Genomic DNA, 22138 nt, shown 5'->3' with positions numbered 1-22138 from the left:
AAATATTTCTCGCGCGTTTTTACCATACGTCGATAATTTTCACGCGTACGGTTCACAGTTTTGTATGTCGCGCCGTGAAGTGCAAGCTGCTCTTACCGAAGTTCCTGCTGATTTTCTTCTCGACTTATATTTGCACGCCGAAGGATTGCACTTAGGTTCGTAACATGTAGAATCATGAAAAATCAGTCGATTTCGAGTATTGAGCGACCATCCACAGACATCTGTGTTATTAATATAGATGTCTGTGGGGCCAACTCGGTTGATCGTTTCGTGTTAAAAAGGTTAGCAAGATGCGCGGCAGAAATTTGAAATATCTGTTCACTTTTTTCTTGCAATACATACGAAATCGGCTGTAATTTTATCACCTTATTATCTTGAAAATATCAAAACTGTACTGTACAATGTTTTCGTGAATTTGAAATTTGCACATCTCGATTCTTGAATGAAAACCATTCGTTTCGCGCGATATGTACGTATGTACATGCGACACGATCGACTACCGAGACTTGCTCGATCGAGCTTGAAGCTTATGAGAAGATGTATCATGGAGAGATACGTTAATAAGGGGGAAAGGACATGTGCGCGATAAATTTACACTTTATTTCTTATATTATATTACACTATAGACAGGCTTTTCATTCACGTACGTGTCTGTCCTTTGGAAAATGGCAGTAGTGCTCAAACGTACGTAGACCCAAAAAAGGTGGCAGTAAATTCAGCTAAAAGTCGGATACTCGTAAGTAGTGCTTAACGACTATAACGCGCGTACGTTTCGTATGCCGAACATCGTTACAGATCACATATACCCATCGAAAACGAGGAGAAAAGATAAATCGGACTGTAATAAATTGTGTATAACTCTGCCGCGTAATTTTGGTTAACGGTAAAGAAGACCGAAGATAGGTTATTTTTTTTCTTTGCAAAACGGTTACTGTTTCCTTCCGGTTGTGCGAGAGAGGAAAAAAAATAGATGGATCGAGAGAAAATGGCAGAAATTCATTCAACGAAATCAAATGTACGTTTCATACAGCGATTCTCATTTGTTAACAGTTAACAGTTAGAAGAGCATAGAAGTGTGTGCAACATGTAGGTAATTGAGACACTGAAAAAAGTTTTTCTTTCAAATTATAAGAGCGAACATACTTTGAAACTCGTTACCGGCCCCGAGAGACTGCTCTTGTAGCGGTGTATTTTCGCAATATCTCGATTCTGCACGCAACGTTCTCCTTTGTAAAATAATTCCCATTGAGTGTACCCTCTGCGATTTATTCACGCGATCGTGTCATTGTGTATATACACGACCTGTTGCGTACCTCGTTCCCCGCGAATTCACGCGGCTCGCGCAAGGTCAGTCCATTTATTTCCATTCCGCTCCAGGACAGTACACAGGGGTCGATAAGGATCCTATAATAGAATTTTGCTTTGACAACGTTACATCCAATTCATGCTTCGCGACTGCGCGTGTTTCCCTTATTACGACGAAGAAGCTATGTTTTCTCTCGAGGTGAAACATTCACGAGGTTCTCTTTGGAACATCGCCGGCGCACGACGCTCTCTTCTCATTTCCTCGGCTTTTCTCCCCGAAACTGACGCTAATCGATGTCGTCTCGCTCATGCGAGACATCGCGTGGTTTACGCGCGGTGGTTGTTAACAGCCGCGAGAATTCGTCGTGCACTCGATCTTCCAGAGAGCCTTCGCCACTCGATCGACTTTCGTGTCGTACTGCCGCCGCATAACGAGTAATTTTCGGGTCCTTCTCGCATCGTAATGTTACACAGTAATCCTATAATGAAATTTTGCTTCGACAACGTTACATCCAATTCATGCTTCGCGATTGCGCGTGTTTCCCTTACGACGAAGAACTATGTGTTTTCTTGAGGTGAAATATTCACGAGGTCCTCTTTGGAACATCGCCGGCGCACGACACTCTCTTTTTTTTTCTCGTTTGCTCACAGCTTTTCTCTCGAGACCGACGCTAATCGATGTCGCTTATGCACATCGCGCTTACGCGTGGTAGTTGTTAATGGCCGCGATAGATAATTCGTCGTGCGTTCGATCTTCCAGAGAGGCCTTCGCCACGATCCGACCGATTGCGTCGTGTGTTTCTTCGTACTGCCGCATAACGAGCAATTTTTGGGTCTTTCTCACATCGTAATGTTACACAATGACAAAGCACACTGAGACACTGCGCCAATCCAATAGAAAAACAATATCGTCGTTATTGTGCCGTTTTAATATTCACAGATCGTGAGGGACGACGAGGTGCCGCGAGGACAGACCACCGTCTGGGGCTCGTGTCCTCGCGGCGATCTCTCACCGTCTCGTCGTTTCTCGTTCTTCCGGAACTAGACTCGATCTCTAGTAGGTAGTGACTTAAGAGTCAAGACTTGATCGATTACAAGTTGTATCTTTTAAGCGTAGTATTTCGATCCCTCTATCAGCTAATCGACCGCGTCAATCGTTACGGAAATTGATGCGCAATTGCAGTACAAAAACAATGACGATCATGAGCGACCGGTGGTGCGTGGGAGAAGAGAGAGAGAGAGAGAGAGAGAGAGAGAGAGAGAGAGAGGGCGAGAGAGAGAGAGAGAGGAGAGAGAGAGAGAGAGAGAGAGAGAGAGAGAGAGAGAGAGAGAGAGAGAGAGAGAGAGAGAGAGAGAGAGAGAGAGAGAGAGAGAAAGACAAGCTAAACCGTCTATCCGGTGGAGGTAATGTTGTATCCTGAATTATCATAAATATCGCGTAAACTATGCTAAATCCCACTTATAATATTTTTCATTCTTTTTCTTTCTCTCTCTAAAATCAATCAACTATCGCGTCGCGTCGCGCTCATCCATCTATTTTGCGCGGCAATGAAACGTGCAGCCGCGACGTGTCGCTAAAATGACGATTCAAAAGGATAAAAGATTATCGGTCTGTGTCACGGAGATATGAAAAATTTAAGATTTCATCTTTATCGTTAGATGCGTTATATCTCGAGATGGTCCCTGCGGGATTTTAAATTGTATTCGTAATATATTATACTTTTCCTCGGCTGCGTATATATTAATTATACAAAAGCATAAAGTTTTTCATCTCTACTATAGTTCGATTGGAAATTGATATCTCGGTTCATTCATCGACCGCGTATCAACGAAATGTGAGTCTAACGAGTGCTCGGAAATAGAATTCAATACGATACAATGGACGACGTATACGTTTTCTCTTAACGGCTACGCGGGCTACTTCATCGTGTGTTAGTGTTCGCGGAAAATCCTGAGAAACGATGCGGATACGATCGACGTTTCGTTCACGTATAAAGTTTAAGTCAGGGAATGCCAACGATCGCCGAGAAAGAAAGGAAGCGTTTCCTCCGAAGCATGCGTTATGTAAATCAGCGTAGGGCCATCACAGCAGTGTGTAGAATACAGCCATTTGTATATACGTTTAATACAAGAGAAGAACATGTCGATGGATTCACAAGAAAGTTAGAGGGAGAGACAGAGTCACAATTATATGTAGTTAGTTAGCTAGCTGTGATTGTTCGTCAACACGAAATGCAGGTACTCAAAGTGTGTGAATGTACGTTAAAAAAAAAAAAAGAAATAGGAAAAAAGAAAGTAACAATCGCAATCACCGAATGTAATAAACACAGCGTGAAGACGCAAATTACATATTCAATGTCGACGGTTATACATTGCGCGGGACGAAGCCGTGACGCTTCTTCAGCGATACTACACGACTCACGATCTCGCAAGTATCAACAACTGAATGTTACAACGCGCCACGCAATCGCACTCGCTCTCGCTGATATGCCTCTGATATATTGCTCTGACTTACAAAATATACGAGAAGAATAAATAAATAAATAAATACACATCGTCGAATAAATAAGAGATAAATAAGTCGCGATTGTGTTATAGATCTAAGCGCGCTTTATACAACTAAGCTTCCGTTTCTTTTCTCTCTTTTTCCTTTTTCTCTTTGGTACAAAAAACCTAGAATTAAGAGAGGAAAATATGTGACTCGTGATTGACGGACGGACTCGTGCAAAGGAGAACCAGAATTAGGAATATATCACGTTATCACACAAACATATATCGACCAGTCCGGACCACCACCCGTCTTCGCTCGTCCTTTCTACGCTAAGAGTGTAATAGTTCGGCGATAGATCTCGAAGAGAATTCACACATACACATCCACTAACGATATAGTCGAAGTCGGCCGTCACAACTCCACTCTCTTTCTCTCGTTTGCACGACGCCGCACAATTCGCCGTGTCAGCGTGACTGTTTGTCGCGTGTAGGATATACATGTGTTAGTCGACACTGTGCGCGTAAGAAGCGGCAGACTCAAAAGTCGAAACACACGGAAGCGCCCGCTGTGCGACCGGTGCTTGCGCGAAGTGATTTGACCCTTAACTGGAAAGACGACGTCTTTGCAAACAGGATACCTCAAGTGCGAATTCGCGAACGGAGTTCTATCTCGCCTCGCAGCTGAAAAAGTAACGTACAGGTTGAGTTAAGCGACATGCGATATCATACGACGGATCCCGATATACTTCTCGCTCGGTGTCCTCACTTCACCAGCTGAGGGTAAAAACGAAAATGGAAGATGATCGAGAAACTCTAACGTAAAACGGCCGAGAGCCTACCGCTTTGGAGTATACCTAACGCTAGGACACAAAGTTCCGTTTATTTTGAAAAATACTGTACACAAAAATACCTAAGCCGCGCGTTGACACTCGCTCTTCGCGTTTAGACGAGTATCGAAGCTGCGACTATGTACGACGGAGAGCCGATTACACTCCCGCCGTAATAATAAGGAACAAACGTGGACGATGACAAGACTGGATAGAGAGATAGGCGGAATTGATTTGTTTTTTTTTTTTTACCCCTAATATAGTATCCATCCTCCTCTTGTGAAAGCGTAAAACTGCCGTTTCAGTTTACCTCTTTAAGAACCGAAAGAAGCCCTTGCCCTTATCCGGCGGTGGTGCCATCAGCATTGGTACTTGATTCTTGTGTGTGATGCGAATCTGCGTCGGAGAAATAGTTTTAATTTTTTTTTTTTTTTAATAAATTTACAATGCTGGAATTTTAATATTATCACACATTAGTAACACAGTGTGTGTTTGCGTAGTCTTTCAAACGAACTTTAAAACCAACCGTGAGAGATATGTTCTTTATGTTTTCTCTGTACTTTAGTGTGCGGGGTGTGAAATATTCTTGTCGAAGATAATTCTGTATCACATTACGTCCCGCACGTATCATCGACTCAGTAAAACAGAGTTTACTGTTTCATTTTCCAGCTCACCGTGCAAGGGCCTTGCATCCAAGGTTCCCCGTCGATCTGCATGGGGAATCGTTTACTCGTGATTATGGTGATGCTGCTGCATTGGGCGAGCCTCCTGCCGGAATGCCGAAGGCCGGTCTTCACTTGACCCATGTGTAAGCAGTTCTCCAAGCCGATTACTTCTATGAGATTGTCGCCGATGTCTACGGTAGGGTGAGTCCCCACAATATTGTCAGAGAAAGAGAGAGAGGAAGGGAGCGCGGCAGTTCGGGTAGAAATGTGTATGTATACCTGCGATCACTCACCCTGAATAGCGGCTGTGAGGTCCACGGAATTGAAGCTACTCGTACTAAGTTCCTTGTCAGGTCGCTTTTTTCGTTTACCGAGACGATAACGTGTGTGATGTTCACCCCAGAGGTTCGAGCCCCCATGAGTGAAAGGAATGTTTAATAATGCGACCCCTTGCAGAGATGGCCCGTGCGCCAGGTCCAAAGGCGTACCGTCGCACTGTAATTGGACAAATGTATGTAACGTGAGGAATCCCATTGTTTGAACGCGGATCCAAATGCACGTATTCAGGTCCGGGGCTCGAGCGTATCTGGCTGATTGATTCTCGACTCGCGCTCGACATCGTCTATATATCCGATATCTGAATATTACTGAAACTATCAGCTAACGTGAAAGAGAGAACTCTTCAAGCCGCTGGCTACTCACGATTATCTCGAGATCCTCGTGAAGATTTTTACAACTCGCGGCGAATTGCTCTGTGGTGGCGTACTCGAAATACCACAGCTTATTTTTCATTCTGCTGTTGAACTTCTCGGGATTCTTCTCCCTTTCCATGTGAAACTTCACGCAAATGGCGGCGTCCACGCCCACCGAGAAGTAATTATTAATGATATTGTACGGTATACTGTCTTGATTTGGTTTCTTCTCGTCCTTTTGATCTAGAACCTCTATTTGCCAACGATCCATCATTACCGGCGTTGCCTTCTCTATTTTCTGCAAGTTACACAAATAAGTTGATAATTTGGGCTTCACATAGCGAACTTTTCTAGCAGTTGGTGCACACATGCGTGAAAACGCATAGAAGAAAAAACATATATTTTCTTATATAAGTATATAATATAAATCATTATATATAATATATATAATATACTATATATACAGGGTATACCAGAAAGATAGATGTCCCGGATTAATCTAAAAAGATGACGTTTTTGAAAAAAAGTGTTAAATACAAAAGTTTATGGGTTAGAAATGGGCATCTAGTGGTGAACTTGAACTTGATCTAAGCATCAAATTTAGAGGTCAAAACAAAATCAATTTCAAAATCGTAAATAGAAATCCCTATTTTTATTATATCTTCTTTTTCTACCAATTAATTTGAACAACTTTTGTCTACAACATTTTTTTATTTGCCTAATATTTTTTTAAGATTTTTAAGGAAAATCTGATAACTTTTTCAATATTTAACTTACGATATCCCGATATTTGTCTATTTGTCGGGAGAAAAAGACTGATACTAGACTTTTTTATTCTATTTGATCTCAAAGAGTATAGTATTGAAAACTATTTCACAACTATTAGATGCTCATTTTCAAGCCATAAAACTTTTGTATTTAACATTTCTTTTTCAAGAACCTATCATCCCTTCAGGTTAATCCGGGGTATCCATCTTTCTGGTACAATATCCTGTATAATAAGATTTATATTTGTAGTGTAAATTTATGTTTCTATACGTAATCAATATGAACGATGTATAAATCGCAGTAAATAGCGTAACATCTGTTCAAGATTTCACAAACACATACAGAAACAAGAATAATTGTTTATCATCAGGCTAAGCATATAGTTTGCCTTACCTTAAGAACCTTGTGCACCGCTTCCCCTTCGTAGCCACCTCCCCAACGTAAGCACCTGGCAAGGTCGTTGCCTGTACCGAGAGGAATAACGCCTACGGCAGGTTGGTGCTCGAATTGCACACGATCTAGATTAAACAGTTGCGCAATTTTTAGCAGCGTGTTATCAAATATGAAATCGTCATTAATTCCCAGCGGGCCAATTTCAAAACTAGGAGTTCATAATACATGTGATCGACTAATCGACACAGGTCCATCAGAATTCAGGCAGAATTTACGATTTGCAGTTCAGTTTCCGATTAATATCCCACGTATATACAGGGTGGCTCATTTTAATTTATCCATCTAAATATCTCGAGAAATATAGAAGGTACGGAAAAGCGTTTCAGACAAAAGTTGTTCAGTTTGAAGGAGGACACAAGATAGCAATATCATTTTGTTTACAAATGGCATCACTTTCTTGTTCACTGATCATCACTTTTCTTAAATGGAAACCCCAATTTTTTATTACATCATCTTTTTCTACCAATTAATTTGAACAACTTCTTTCTGAAATATATTTCTATTTGTCTGATATTTTTTGAGATATTTAAAGAAAACTTAATAACTTTTTCAATATCCAGCTTACGATATTTCGCTAATTATTCGTCGAAAAAAAAAGTATGATATTATAGACATTTTTATTTTATTTGGTCTCTTGTTACATGTCTCTTATATAATGCCCTAACTTTTGTTAATTTGATGTTTTTGAAATTTCCAAAGATCAACAAGTAAAATTTAAATTAGCCACCCTGTATATTTAATGGACGCGAATTTCACGCGATGATGTCGCTAATCGATCGCAAAGCACCGTCGAGCGCCGTCGTTGCACATGTTATCACGATCCCTGTTTGACTTTTCCCGGCTCGCCTCACGACAAAGTCAATGAAACGATCTTGATCGCGATTGTCGTGAGCTCCGCTCGAGCTTTCAACGCGATACACACCCATGGTTTCCAAGACCCAGCCGACCGTGCCGTCGCCACCGCAACAAATCACCTTGAAGTTCTCCACGTCCTTGAACATCTGCAGGCCCTGCATGGGTCCGCCGATCGCTAGATTATGAACCTGCCGGGGGTTCAGGATATATTGAAATTTTCGCAACATCCGCTCGCCTTGTCGGCCGCCCGACTTCGGATTTATGAATACCAAGAGCGGCATCGTGCCGGACGGCGGTGTGATTTGGAAGGACATCGCTGGTTGCGGACTTGACGAGCTGCCACACGGCAGGTAACCACTCTGTTAAATTCGACATTTATCCATTACGTTGCGCACACGCGCGATGATTCGTTACTGTCCCGACACTGAATGCAGGCATCGTTGCCCTCTCAAGACAACCACAAGACAATTTCCGGGACAATTACTCTGTCTCTCTTTTTCTCTCTCTCTCTCTCTCTCTCTCTCTCTCTCTCTCTCTCTCTCTCTCTCTCTCTCTCTCTCTCGAAATGGTCTTCACACATACATATTCGACGAATTGTAAACTCCGTTGAATTGCGTCAAAGGTCAATTCGCAATTTTATAACGGAGCTTACAATTCAAGGGTAAAAGATGCGTAAACCTGATGCACAAGCCTTTTTTTCTATATACAGTTATCATGCGTTTATCTGTGAGACGGGACATTTTTCATGATGGGAGGAATGATTAACGCAAATCACCGCGTCGTACGTACGGAACTAACGGACGAGGAGTCCTGGCCGTACTTGCTACCTCGTTTGTCCTTTGAGAACGATCTCTGTCTGTCCAGAACAACGGGGCAAATCGCCGTAGGTGGAAGGATATGAAGCGCATGCTCGCCGAGTGTACATTCCGCTCGTACTTGCGACACGCATCTATTATGTAGCTGCAACATTCCCATGAAAAATGCTCACCGACTGTTGCGAGTGCGCCTCAAATTATCGTCTGAGTGAGGAAGGTTCGCGTGATTGTGTGCGCACGCGCTGTTTTAACTCGGCGCGATTCCTGTTCCTCCTTTTTTTCCAAACGTAAACTCGGTGTTTCGACTTCACGCGCAATTAGCACAAATTGCAATATTTCCGTCTGCGTTGTTTGCCGACGACGGTCGACGAGATGTATCGCTGATTTCGCATTCACGCTCCGTCGGACAAACGTCCGACGATTAAAGGACGCGCCTCGCGTCGTGGGACGGTCGTTTGATCGACGAGTTTTCCAATTGTACACTCTCTCGAATTGCATATTGTATGTCCCTCTGTACAAATACACTCGGCGCTTTATATTAAATAGACGTCGTTTTAACGAGTGTACCGAGCAAACTGAGCGAGATCGAGACAGAACGAGAGTCACGCTGCCTTCCGCTTTCGTGGAGCAAAGTGGATTACTCACGGTGATCTGGCACCATCTGCAATGCAGGCCGGTGATGCCGTTGTAACTCTTGATCGTCTTTCTGCACTTGGAACATTTCCCGTGGCAATTACCTTCGACCCAGTGATGAACCATCGTCTGGGACGTTTTCTTGCTCTTCACGTAAGTCGCTATGCAGGAGGGCGGCGCTCTCTGCACGCACCTCTCGTGCACCGTGTACTTGCAAACTGATTAGAGAAAGGAAAGGATAGATTTCACCGACGCTAATCACGCGCATCTCTCTTTTCGCTCGATTTCTCGGATAAACACGCCCGAACGAGAGAACGCTCGTTTCCGCGTTTCAATTTCACTCGATCGTTTTCTCGTAATCGCATAACACGCGCGGCCGCGACTCGATTTAACTTTAAGGGCTGCTTTAAGGGTCGCGACACGCAGATGGGAATATCGAGGATTTCTTACTCACAAACGCAACAAAGCCCTTTCTTGCCGAGGCCGACCAACATGTTCAGACAGAGGTTGCAGTACGCGGGTTTACTGAAGTGCTTCAACCTCCACAGATGGTTGCCATCCTCCTTCACGTGGGAATCCAGACCCAAAAGAACCAACAGGGGGATTGTCGTGAGGCCGCCTCTCTTCCACTCCTCCAACGAGACCGTACCGTCCGCGTCGTAATCGATCTCCAGCATCATGTCCTGCAGGATCTGAAATCAAATCGCACCTGCCGGATCATGGCCGACCACTTGGCGCGGTCGCGCGAGGAATTAGCCGTGAATTCCTCTCGCAGCATCTCGTAGCGGCGAATCGTGCAAATCTATCTGCGTCGTATCGCAGACGGAAAAGCCGGAAGAGTCCGTAATCTGTAATCCCTCGCGACGGAATCGCGTCTCCCAAACGTCCTGTTTTCCGAAGCCAAAACGTTTCAGGCACGTAACGTAATGTAAAGTACACTTGGTTCCACTGCGGCAGTTCGGAGGTTCTTCCTTGATACAGCTCGCGCGCGATGCAGCCGACAGTCCAATGAAAGGATTCGCGTTTGATCAATTCCCAGAAGTTATTTTCATCAGGCCCTCGGCTGCGCGTTCGCCAAGCTGCATCGACAGAAGAAGACGATCAAGCCGTATTGAGACCAGGTGATACTCTCGCCTTGGTGATACTCTCTCCGAGCATCAGCTTAAATAAATCCGTTCCGCGGTGTGAGCGTTGATGAAACAGCCCAACGCGAGGGATTAATTAAGACTTCTCGCGAGTGTGTGCGCGGGAAGCGATGCTTAACGGTGCCCACCTACCGGCTTCAATTCCGTAACGTCCCAGCCGAGATACTCCGCGACATTCATCATCTGATTCACGATGCAGTCCATCTCCTGGATACACGCGATAATGACATTAGTAACAAAGATAGAGGGCCGTTATGCACATTGATAGCGCGGTATCATTCGATGACGCGCTTATGTTAATGTGTGTGATACATCGCCCGTTAAACTCCGAGTCGAATGGGGAGCGATATATTGAAATATTGTCCCGAGACCCGACCGCACATACTGCTCTAATATATATTTCATTAAAAACGCATATCCCTCTCGGCCTCATTCGCCACGTTTTACCATCGCCGAGCGGGTCGGATGAAAACAGCGACACGGTTTCGCCCGCCCATCCGCGCGCTTCTATTTGCGTCCGCTTTTTCCTGAATTTTTTCCCGCGCGATCGTGAATATTTATCGGCAAGCAGCGCGAATTCGTACGTAACGATATTAATGATTTATTCAACGCGGAACTCATTATGTGTCGATGCCGCGTGTTTTCCCGGCGTCCTCCTCGCTCGTGATTTCACGTCGACGCGCGAAACGTCGCCTTATAAGCATGAATATGCACGTGTATGTCTAAACCGTTGCGCCCGTGTGACGCGAATTAACGGATGTGTCGGGCACCTAAGCACTCGATATTGCGAGTGATTTCACACGCTCGCTTTGCTTGTCCTCGAAATTGCATTACGGTATTCACGCGCGTGTGGAACAAATTTCGAGAACATTTCGTAAATATCTCGGACGAGATCCTGACTGAAAGCCAGACGGCTCCGTAATAACCATCAGTTATTTGACCGAAAACATATTTCAATTATATTCACTAAATTAATCCATCGGTTCATAACTGAAAATATATATCCCGTATATTTATTTATTTATTTTGATATGTTATGATGAACCGAAATGGTGGTTCTGTATTAACTCTGCGGATCTCACCGAGCTTGAAAGACCACTGAAGAGAGGATTTCGAAATGTAATGTTATTACATTGTACTAACTACTGTTCTACTTCGATGCTACAAATATTTACTTATCGTTGTTTTTCTTTCATGTCGGGTCTTAAAGAAATACTTATATCAAAATTATTACATAGTATTGAATAATATTTAACATTCAATATTGAAGGAATCAGTAACAAGGTGCGTTTCTGTTCTTAATTTCAATAAGAAATAATTTATATTAATTATATAAATTATTTAACTACAAATACATATATAAAAATTATAAATATTAAATAGTTCATAGGACTGAATGATAGGATTAATGGGTGAGTAAAATCATAAACCTTTATTCGCAATTCTCCCATTATTTTTTTTTCTTTTATTGGCGTGGAATATTTCCTTTGAAGAGCAAAATTAATTACAAATTCGTATTCACGGACTTCCGTTCAACTGTCGTGGCCAATATTCTTTGTACGAAATAATCGCAGATATAACTGCGACGAATAATCACAGATTTGTGAAGCTATTTTTTAATTTATACATAAAGCTATTTTTTATTTTTACATGAAGCTTATTTCTTATAAAGATTTATGAAGCTATTTTTTAATACGAATGGTCTAAAATTTTCCTTGGGTGTCTCTCTCTCTCTCTCTCTGTTACAGGTAAGTTTGTCAAATCTATGTCAAATCGGAAAGTTTCTGTATGATAAATGTTTCGACACATCTGGAAATATATGATGTATCGTCGTCCGCTTCTCGACATCCTACGTCCCTTCCGTCAGCTTCCCAATTCAGCTTCCTGTTCCCCATTGCTCCGTCGTGACATTTAGGATACTGATTTGTGACATTGACATTTGCGTAGGTACGAGGATTCAATCGGACAAACGCGTGTTAATTAACACGATGCCGGCCTAATTAAATCTTTTAAGAGACGACGAAATCTATTTTATCACCTATACACATACACGTGTACATATGCTGACTGGGGTACGTGATATATGGTACTTCGAAAGATCTCTGAAGTCTAAAATATTTGGAGAGTGTTGATTGTTGTGATCGCTCGACCGTTCGCATACACAGCAAGTGATCGGCGGGGATGACGTAGCCTTTTTTGTCCATTGTTTTGGTACGCGCGCGCAGCGCGCGTTTACCTATGACTGGATCATTGAATGTCGGCATCGTGTTGCTTAATACATTTCTTCGATCGAATCGTCGTAGTTACGCGAGTGTCAGTGTGTCAGGATGTGTGAGTGTCCAGAGTGCCACGATGGATCAGCAGGGAGCCAGGATGTTCGATCGGGAAGCCAGGACAGAGGACACGCGAGACACGGGACATCGAGGCGCGGAGGTACATCATATTTTCAAGATGTGTCAAATTATTTATGAGGTAGGAAATGTTTGATCTTAAGGGCCTTGCTCAGTTTATATAACGGCATCAAATTTAGAAAATAATATCTTATCATTCATTAATGGGTTTTATTAAAATAGTTTAAACAAAGATACGGTTTTCTTTTGCAAGCATTACAAAAAGTTATAACTTTCTTCATTAAATTTTTCGCCACTTTTCGACCAAATGCTTTCGAATTAGTTTTACGGGCAACAAATCGGGCTTTTCAAAATAATCGATAGATAGATATGCTTTATAAAACGTAACTTTACTATGGCTACTGTCTAACTGACGGTTCGTTAGTCGACCCAGCGAGCCGGAATTTTCCCATCCTGCATCTCGTTATCTCTTGTTTATACTTTGTATGTTCACGTGCCGCCTGAGCGAAAAGTCGGCCAAAATCAGCGTAGCATTTAATGTGTTAACCTGTATTTGTTTCATACGACAAAAATTATATTGAATCGAAGATGGATATGAATTTTTAATTAATTTTGTCAAGGTTGTCAATCAAAAATCGTGAATAATTTATAACCTTAAGCACCGACCTTAGAATGAATGTAAATCTCACAAGTATTGACTTTTACGTCTATAATGCTGCAGGCCGCGAGCTCGATCTTTTTCATATCTGCTTTCTTTTCATTTCTGTTTAAACTTGTTATTGTACGAAATCAAAATTTAAATCTCTTAAAACTGTCAAACGGCATTATTGGCCACATAACTTTGTCATCCTTTTCTTTACAACTTTTTAATTAGCTCTCTCAAGAGCTTCAAATCTCATCGAAACGCCCAAAGAAAAAGAGCTCTTTCTCTTTACTTATTTACCCATTAATCTTTATTAATTCATTTATATATTTGCAACGGAGTCATATAAAAATAATAATATTGCTGACTGAAATTAAGAACAAAGTGCAGGTAAAATACGAAAATAATCGAATATTAAATAATTCTTAGAAATCCCGGAGTATTTCTTCGAGATTTCTCAACATGGGAAAAACGACGATTAGTAATATTTTGTAGCATCAAGGTAAGAGGATAACCTGTACAATAATATTACGTCTCGATATTCTTCATTCGTCCTGCAAGTTCGATGGTAATTGTTAAGGTTAACATGGAATATGATTTTCTTTTACTCGGGGCATCGTTCAAAGAAACTAAAGAACTTTTACATTGCAACATTAGCCGTTTGCGCGTGAGAGTTATATTTTGGAAAAGTTTATCGTATAAAACGTATTAAAATGTACTTTCAATGCGGTAAAGGAACGTTCGCACTTAGAATGAATTATTAACGCGTACACATATGTACATACACGTGTATGTGGCGATATCCTAGCCAACTCGTCCACACAGCTTTCTGGCTTCTCTCAATCCGCCGGGAGGTCAATGATACGCGTCGCTATTACAGAAGCGGAAATTGCACTCGGTCCGCGTAATTCGCGTTGTAACGAATCGCAGAGGGTGCATGTCAATTGACGTGGTTATTCCGAGCGCGGTCAACAACATAGAATAAGTATTCGTCTTGTCCACCATCGAATGAAGCTATTCTATATCATTCTCACTGTTCGGGGGCATTAGGGGGGAGGGGGGACAAAGCTACTATTTTTGTACTATTTTTTTCCACCGAGGAAAAGGTAGCCCGTCGTCGATCCAAATTAGAGTAGTCAGTATCATTTCATGCTTTAGCGGACGACGATACCTTCGTCGCGCTTCACTTGCGCGTGTGTCATTCACAATTATCTTAATACCACGTGAAGACGTCAATTCTCTAACGCGGTCTCACCAGCTAACCCGTGTTGCTTGCGATATGAAGCAATCAAGAATTTTGCCAGTCGATAGGAGACAGACGTTTCGAATTGTTATCGTGCTGCATGCACGCGACGCACCGCGCGATTATCCGCGCGGACTGATAACGCTCATGTTTGACTCACGTTTGTATCAAGGACGCCGTTCCCATCCGTGTCGTATAGCCGGAACATGACTGAAAAAAGAGACGATTATCGAGTCAACGCGAGTCGAAACCGCTTGCGCAACAAGTTGCAGTCGCGTTGCAAGTCCTGGCACGATGAACTTGTAACAACTGTGGCAGAAAATCGAGAATGACTGCCGGCCGACACGCGAGTTCGCTCATAAATTCCGCGCGTCTGCCATCCTCCTTTCGTTTCTCGCGCGTCTCGCGACGGCCGATTTCGAGGGGCGAAGTGGGTTCGGTAAGTAAGGAGGAGCGGTAAGTACATCGCTCGGAAATGTTCCACACGTCAGGGAGAGGGGAAGAAAAAAGGATGTTTCCAAAAGTGAAGAGAAAATATCTTTTTCTCTCTTGATTTTTACGAAAGAATTCTCGCGCTGCTCTCTTTCGACGCTTATTACTTTCAAAGTTTGATAAATTCCGCGTGAGAGAGCAGGTGCGCAATTTTTGCGAGGAAGTTACGCGCCGCCGCAAGTTTCGAGAGGAGAGAGAGAGAGAGAGAGAGAGAGAAGGAGAGGGGTAGAGATTTCGCAACGATACCGCATACTTCGCGAAATAATTTTTCGCTACGTATTTAACGTACGCGTGAAATACCGCCCGAGCGAAGTTCTTCGTGAAACGCGGCACGGGATTTCGCCGCCGTGATTTATACACGGACGTGCTCCTGATTGTTCAGCAAGAAACAGAATCGCGCAACCGTTACATCGTCGGTCGGTCTGTCGGGACCAGCGCGAATCTCCGTCGAATCGTCGGCTCGTCAGTGAACGAACGGTTCAAGACGAAAATTGTCTTCGCAAATTTCAAGGTGCTCGTTGCCGGCCTCGCGGCAAATACGTACATTCGAGTTTGTCTTCCGGTCTGCCGGCCTCCAGTAGGGACAAGTAACAGACGATATCTTTCAGGCTGACTTTAACGGAGTGGACATCTATCGTGCTCTGCTTTCTGACGAGGTGTCTCATCTCTGCAAACAGAAAGCCATTTTCAATTAGATAAGATGTCACAGTGGACAAGTTACACTTACCGTGTCTGCGTGGGCAAAGAAACTCGGCTCGGCTCGTCTAATTGATCTTCCCGTTATCTGAGAACCAGATGAAAGTTCGGTCGTGGGGACGGACAGATTCCTAGTAGAAGGTTTCTATTCTCAATCATTCTCGTTCTCAGTAATCTCATTCGAGTTTCAACGTAGCCGAATATTCGGACGAGTGTTATCAGCCGCGATAACCATCGGATTATGTGATGGACATTTTTGAAGGAGATCAGGAGATGTTATTACTCGTCTCGCCCGAGTTTTCCTCTGGTTCTCACCCGCTCTATCAGTCACACAAACGAACATCTTTTTTTCGTATACGCGACGCGCAAATCAGCGCAAATCAGCGCAATTATTCGCTACTCGGGGACTCGGAGACTCAAGTATCTCCGATACGTGCGTTTATTCCGATCTACCTATGTTCGCCGAGCTTTGGGAATACGAAGCTTTCCATTCGTGTAAGAGTATTATCGTGAGTCGCTCGTAGCGAATCGTATATCGTGGCGCGTTGTGTCGCTTTCTCGCGTTCGATTCGGACGAAGATGCGACTTCAGCCGGGACCTCTTTGACGTTGTATTTCTCGAGAAATTCGCGGTATTTTCGTACGAGAAAGCGCCACGGGCAAAATGAAAATCACCAGACTCGACGATATCCACAAAGTGAACGAAAATCCGCGGCGATTTCGGCGACGATCGGGACACATTTCTTAATGAATGTCCGCGCGCAGATTTCTGTAATTGCGCCCGAAAAGCCTGAAGAACCTGTTGCTTTTTTTACCGAAGCGGCGCGATTAAGGACATATATATATACATACATACATATATATATATATATATATATATAATATATACATATATATACATGTGTGTGTATGTGTGTGTATAGTCGACGGAGAATCCGAGTTATGACAATATAAATTGTTAGCAACGACGGCGGGCTCCAGACAGGTCGACGACGCTTGGCTGATATTTTTGGACCGCCTATTTATATTCAAACCGCGTACTTTTTTACTTGCGGATCAACGCGACACTGCATCGATCGGATTGCCGTCGGTAACATTTGTTCTCGCGGCCGAATGCGCGCTGTCGCGTGGACGTTTCAGGTGAAATTGCGATTGTCCGGAAAACGAGAACTTATCTCGCATGGCTTGAGCTTTCTATCGGAAAAACAGGTGGAAACACAGGGGGAAAGCAATCCTCGCGCTTATTCGTAACGATAAACATGCCAATTAATACACAAAGTGCACGCGTCTTGCGTGTTCGCAGCACGTAATTTCGAATTTACGGAAATTACGAGTTTCGGGCTCCGTTTTAATTTTGCCGCGGGAATATAATTCACTAACGACCGGGGGGACTCCCGATTTAACGTAATCTTGTTTGTGCAAAAATATCGTATCCGCGGGTTTTCGGCTCGATTCGAACTTACCTCGGCTCGAACATCCCATCGGAATAATCGTCGTTTAATCGCGACGATTTGACTTCCCCGTTCTTATTTCTGGCCGGTGCGGCGCGTCTCCGCGATCAGAGAACTGATTTTGCACGACAAGTTAAAAATAAAATTCCGCACGAGACGACTCGCGTCCCGCTAAACTAACGCGGCCACGCGCGCTTTGTCCATGCGAGACCGTGCATTTTTTCACGCTCGGCCAATCCAATTTGTTCCGAACGAGGGCCGCGAAAGAGCGTCGGTAACGGCGCCCGAACGCGCGAAAAAAATATAAATCATTCGGCGACGAGGAAACATGACATGCTGATCGACTGTGAATATTGTGATTAATCTTCGTGACGTACAACATATGTCGAAACTGCGAGTAAATCCACCGGATTATTATCTCTCTTTCTCTCTCTCCCTCTCTCTCTCTCTCTCTCTCTCTCTCTCTCTCTCTCTTCTTCCATGTATAATTTCTCGGACAAATATTCCCGTCTGATCCCTATGTCCCCGTGATATTTTGCAAAAGCTGCAAGCGCGAAGCTCTCGCATTCGCTCATATATTCCTTTCCTCTTAGTATTAGTACGGACAAATAATTTTATCGACGTTTATTGAGGATAATCACACAATTCGTACAGTGTATGTACAGTTGCCATTTGGCTTTATTTCCTGTTAACGAAAGTCCCCGACAATTACGAGGGACGAGCGAGTTCAGTAAATTGAACTAATTATCATTTACGAGTGGTAACGTTGATTATGCGATTTAGTTGATTTCGTGCGGCAGGTGTTTACCGTGTAATAATGTGGTTCAAAAAGGGATCGCGGGCGTGAATTTCTGCTACGAGTTCAGTCACAATGGATCCTATCTCGTCACACAATCAGGCCACCAAAACTGGTTGTTCGAATGATTCGTCGAAGGCTGATATCCAGGCTAATCGTTATACTCGCGAAAAATTTTGCTTGCTTTTTCCCGCATTTCCCGCAGACTTTTTCACGAGTCGATCACGAGTAGTGGACGAGTAGTCACGACGATGAAAAATTACTTCTCTCTCCATTAACGTTCTATTCACTTAACGCGTCCCCCGTGTGTGTACCTAAAAACCAGTACGTGCAAGCGTGTGTGTGTGTGTGTGTGTGTGTGTGTACTCTATTCAAAATCTTTCCACCGGTATACTCAACGGGCCGAGTTATTACGGCGCGGCTGCAGCACGATCTTACGCGGCAGCTTGTCGAGGCTCGTGAAATTTTACGGTTATCTCACCTTCCTTCAGCATCACTCCCGATACGTTCGACAAAAGGGCCGCTTTGTTCTCTACAAACATCATGTCAGGAGAGCGGGAGGTCGCGAGCGTTCGCGTTTCACCGAATCGGGCGGCCTAATGCTCTCTCTTTGTGCCTCCGCGGAATGCCTCCTTTAAGCGGAATCGCGACGTGATACAACGACGGTCATCGCGACAGACAGACGTCGAAGTACGATTAATGATTTAGCTTAGTAAAAGGCACTTGTTGCTCCCCGTGCGACTCGAGAGGCACTGAGAGCACCGTGGTGGAACCTCCGTCGGGAAGCTGCTATCATTCCCTCGCTTGCTCGTGACGTCATTTCTACCAGATGATACCGGAGATACAGCTATTTCGGTGGCGGCCGTTTACGCGTACGATGCGCGTGTATGCGCTCGCGCGAATAATTCGAAGCTTGTACTTGGTCTCTCCCTCCATTCTTCCTCTCTTTCTCTCTTTCCCTCTTTCTCTGTCTCTACGCGCTATTCTCGATCGATAAATATATGGTTCATTAACTGAAGAAACGCTAAATGACGTTACGTCCGTTCGATCTATCACGTTAACCCTTTCACTGCTGAATTAACTTCCCTTGAGAAAATTATTAAAATATTTGGTGGTCCTACGTTTTTCGGGTCGCTGATTGCGATGCTGAAGTGAGATTCGCAAAATTCAAAACGGCGGATTCAATATGACGACCATAATGTAAGAAATTGATAAAAATTCCGATTATTATTGATGATATGACGGATGGATTTTTCGAATCGCTGATTACGAATCTTTTGAGTAAAATAATATTGGTAGTACGGATAAGATGAAGATACAGAATGATAAAACTAGGAAAATAGAGCTGAAATTTCGGTCGTTTTTGTAGAAATATTTGTTTATAAAAAGAAATCTAATCTGCAAAAAGATATTGAAAAAAATATGTTTTTGTACAACATTAGAAAAATATTTGGTGAAAATTTCAGACCTCTACATTCAATACCTCTCCGAGGAATCGATTTTTCCCTAAAAAAAGCATTTCTTTCAACTTTGATTTGTTATAAATAATCACAAATGAATAATTGGGTATAAAAACCTATTGGAGTATGTTGAACAGCTAGTTCAGTTATCTGGAAAACTCAAATCTCCGATTATATCCGATGGTTCTTCAAAATTATGTGATCAACAGCGCAAAATTGAATCAAGGAAAGGTGGGAAGTATACTTGCCACTAACAGTGAAAGAAGGGTTAAGCTTCAGCGTTCGCGCGCTGTTTCTACCGGAGGCGAGCACGACGAACGGCACATTTAGCGATCGTGCGAAAGCGCAGAAACATAACTGGCAAAACGAGAAGAGAGGTGGTTCGACGAGTTCAGATGGAAAGTAGCGCTCAATTAAAACAGAGACGAGCTTACGATTTTGGGATCTAGCACAGGCGATACGGACTGCTCGACCGTTACTCAGGCGGATCGAACATTCCCCTGCGCCACCGGCGAAGCAACTTTTCACCAGGGACATTTTCTCTCGCGTTTGCTGCTCGTAGTTCTGACACTGCTCTACAATCCTCCCGATTCGCGCAGTGAACGCTCAGACGTGACTATCCGTTTGCCGTAGCTAGCCGACTTATAAGAGGCAAGAGTCTCTCCCTGAAAAGCCGGAGCGGGGCGCGCGGGGGAGGCGGGAAGGGAGGTCTCGAGGATGCTCGAGCGCAATTGGAAGTCTCTGATTCGTCGGAACTTGCTATTCTCGGATCATATTTGATGTTTTCCTATCATTTTTCCCCTTTTGCGTAGCTCACATGTACCAAGAAGCGAACGCGCGCACTCGACGCCGGCCTTTTCATCACCTCCGGCGACGTGTTCGACGCGGAAGCGCGCACGTGCTACGCGCGGGGCGAGACGATAAGATCGGACTCGGTTCTTCAAACAGACCCGGAAATAGCCGGGATCTCGGCTTGTTTCTCGGTCGTGTACGCGCGCGTACGCCCCACGTCGCGCGCCATGACATTTCACGATCATCAACTCCGTCTGCCTGCTGCGCGGCGACAGCGCGGGGGAAGGAGTCGTCGTCTGTCATGCAGGACCGAAATTTCAAATAGCGATATCTATTTCCTGTACGCGCGTCGCCGCGGGCAAGCCGCGAGGTTTATATGCGCGATCGATCGCCCGCCGCCGCCGCAGACGTGAATAAACATTTCCTTTAAATCCATAGCGTAAGCATATTATTTCTATCACTTGCCGGCGCGCGTCTTCATTTGGAGCAGACATAAACACCGCGTGTTGATGTCTCGCGCGAGTAATTCGAATCGATCGGAGACTCCTACACGTCACGCGGCGGAAAATTGACGGACGCGCAATCGTTGTCGTCATCGTCGTCGTCGTCGTCGTCGTCGTCGCTGAGGCTGCCTAGAGACTGGCTTTTCAGGGATTTCACCGACTGAATTGTGTCGCACGACTCCGTTGTCTCTTCTACGTCGATGTCGTAAACGCTCGTAAAAACACTTATCGCGTCTTCCTCGTGAATAAAGTCATTCGCTGTTAAGGAGGGAGCGTTGAGTTAAGGATGTAAGCATCGGGAGAAGGAGAACGTCCTAGACGAAACGTCACGAGGGGATTTAGCGGAAACGCGTAATGAAGCAAAGAGAGAAAGAGAGAGGGGCGAGGGGGGGGGGAGAAAGACAAGATTGCATCGTGAAATGCGACTTGCACAAAGGTGCGCGGAACGCTTTATGTTCCACGTCGACGTATATCGCGCGATCGTATTTTTCCTCGATCACGACGAGAGACTGTCACTGCCACCGTCGCCGATATGGCGGAGCGAGCGCGCTTCTGAAAAGGACGTCGTGTCCCTGTGAGCCGCGTAATTCACGGCCGGCGTTTACGACCTCAAGCTTTGTTTGAGAGCAACGCGCGACAACGCGTAAGATCGATGGTGACTGAAATGGACCTTTTGTCATGCCGCCGTAATGCGCGATCTCCCTTCTCCTTTCTCCCACCCCCTCCCCCGCGCCTGGCAAAAATGAATTCCGCAGCACCGTGCACCGAATTTCACGGATACGTGGCCTCCACCTACACCGGCAGGAAAAATCTCCCTCGAGCGAGATCCCGCCGAACCGGCTCGATGTTCACACGGGAAGCTCTCGCTCTTGAGAAATTTTTAACGCGCGGTCTCTCTCTCTCTCTCTCTCTCTCTCTCTCTCTCTCTCTCTCTCTCTCTCTCTCTCTCTCTATCTCTATCTCTCTCTCTATCTCATCCGCCTCTCGATCTCGCTTCCTCCCGTCTATCTGAGGAACTCGTGCGCGTGCAAAAGAAGAGTCTCGAACGTCTGCGAGGTGAAAAA

General features: G+C 44.3%; 1 protein-coding gene across 3 annotated transcripts in view; it reads right to left on the bottom strand.

The window, feature by feature from the left end:
* Positions 1-2651: 2651 nt before the first annotated feature.
* The window catches only part of Dgk (diacyl glycerol kinase 1), a 136259-nt gene continuing 116772 nt past the window's right edge, over positions 2652-22138 (bottom strand). For 2 of the 3 annotated variants that reach the window (XM_025305622.1, XM_025305628.1), the window contains 13 exons: positions 15922-16044; positions 15046-15095; positions 10781-10855; positions 9958-10195; positions 9516-9721; positions 8845-9015; positions 8123-8414; positions 7141-7265; positions 5990-6277; positions 5581-5782; positions 5297-5478; positions 4933-5018; positions 2652-4476 (listed from right to left, as the gene is read on the bottom strand). In XM_025305622.1, coding sequence (XP_025161407.1) covers positions 4461-4476; positions 4933-5018; positions 5297-5478; positions 5581-5782; positions 5990-6277; positions 7141-7265; positions 8123-8414; positions 8845-9015; positions 9516-9721; positions 9958-10195; positions 10781-10855; positions 15046-15095; positions 15922-16044 — 2054 coding nt within the window. In that variant the 3' untranslated portion in view covers positions 2652-4460. Of the gene's footprint in view, positions 4477-4874; positions 5019-5296; positions 5479-5580; positions 5783-5989; positions 6278-7140; positions 7266-8122; positions 8415-8844; positions 9016-9515; positions 9722-9957; positions 10196-10780; positions 10856-15045; positions 15096-15921; positions 16045-22138 lie in introns of all 3 variants that reach the window. The other variant, XR_003113971.1, reaches the window with a different exon arrangement.

The sequence above is a fragment of the Harpegnathos saltator genome, unplaced genomic scaffold (assembly GCF_003227715.2).
Source record: "Harpegnathos saltator strain DR-91 unplaced genomic scaffold, Hsal_v8.6 scaffold121, whole genome shotgun sequence".
NCBI lineage: Eukaryota > Metazoa > Arthropoda > Insecta > Hymenoptera > Formicidae > Harpegnathos > Harpegnathos saltator.
Note: the sequence above shows the minus strand (reverse complement) of the source record. Positions and strands in the feature narration are given on the sequence as shown.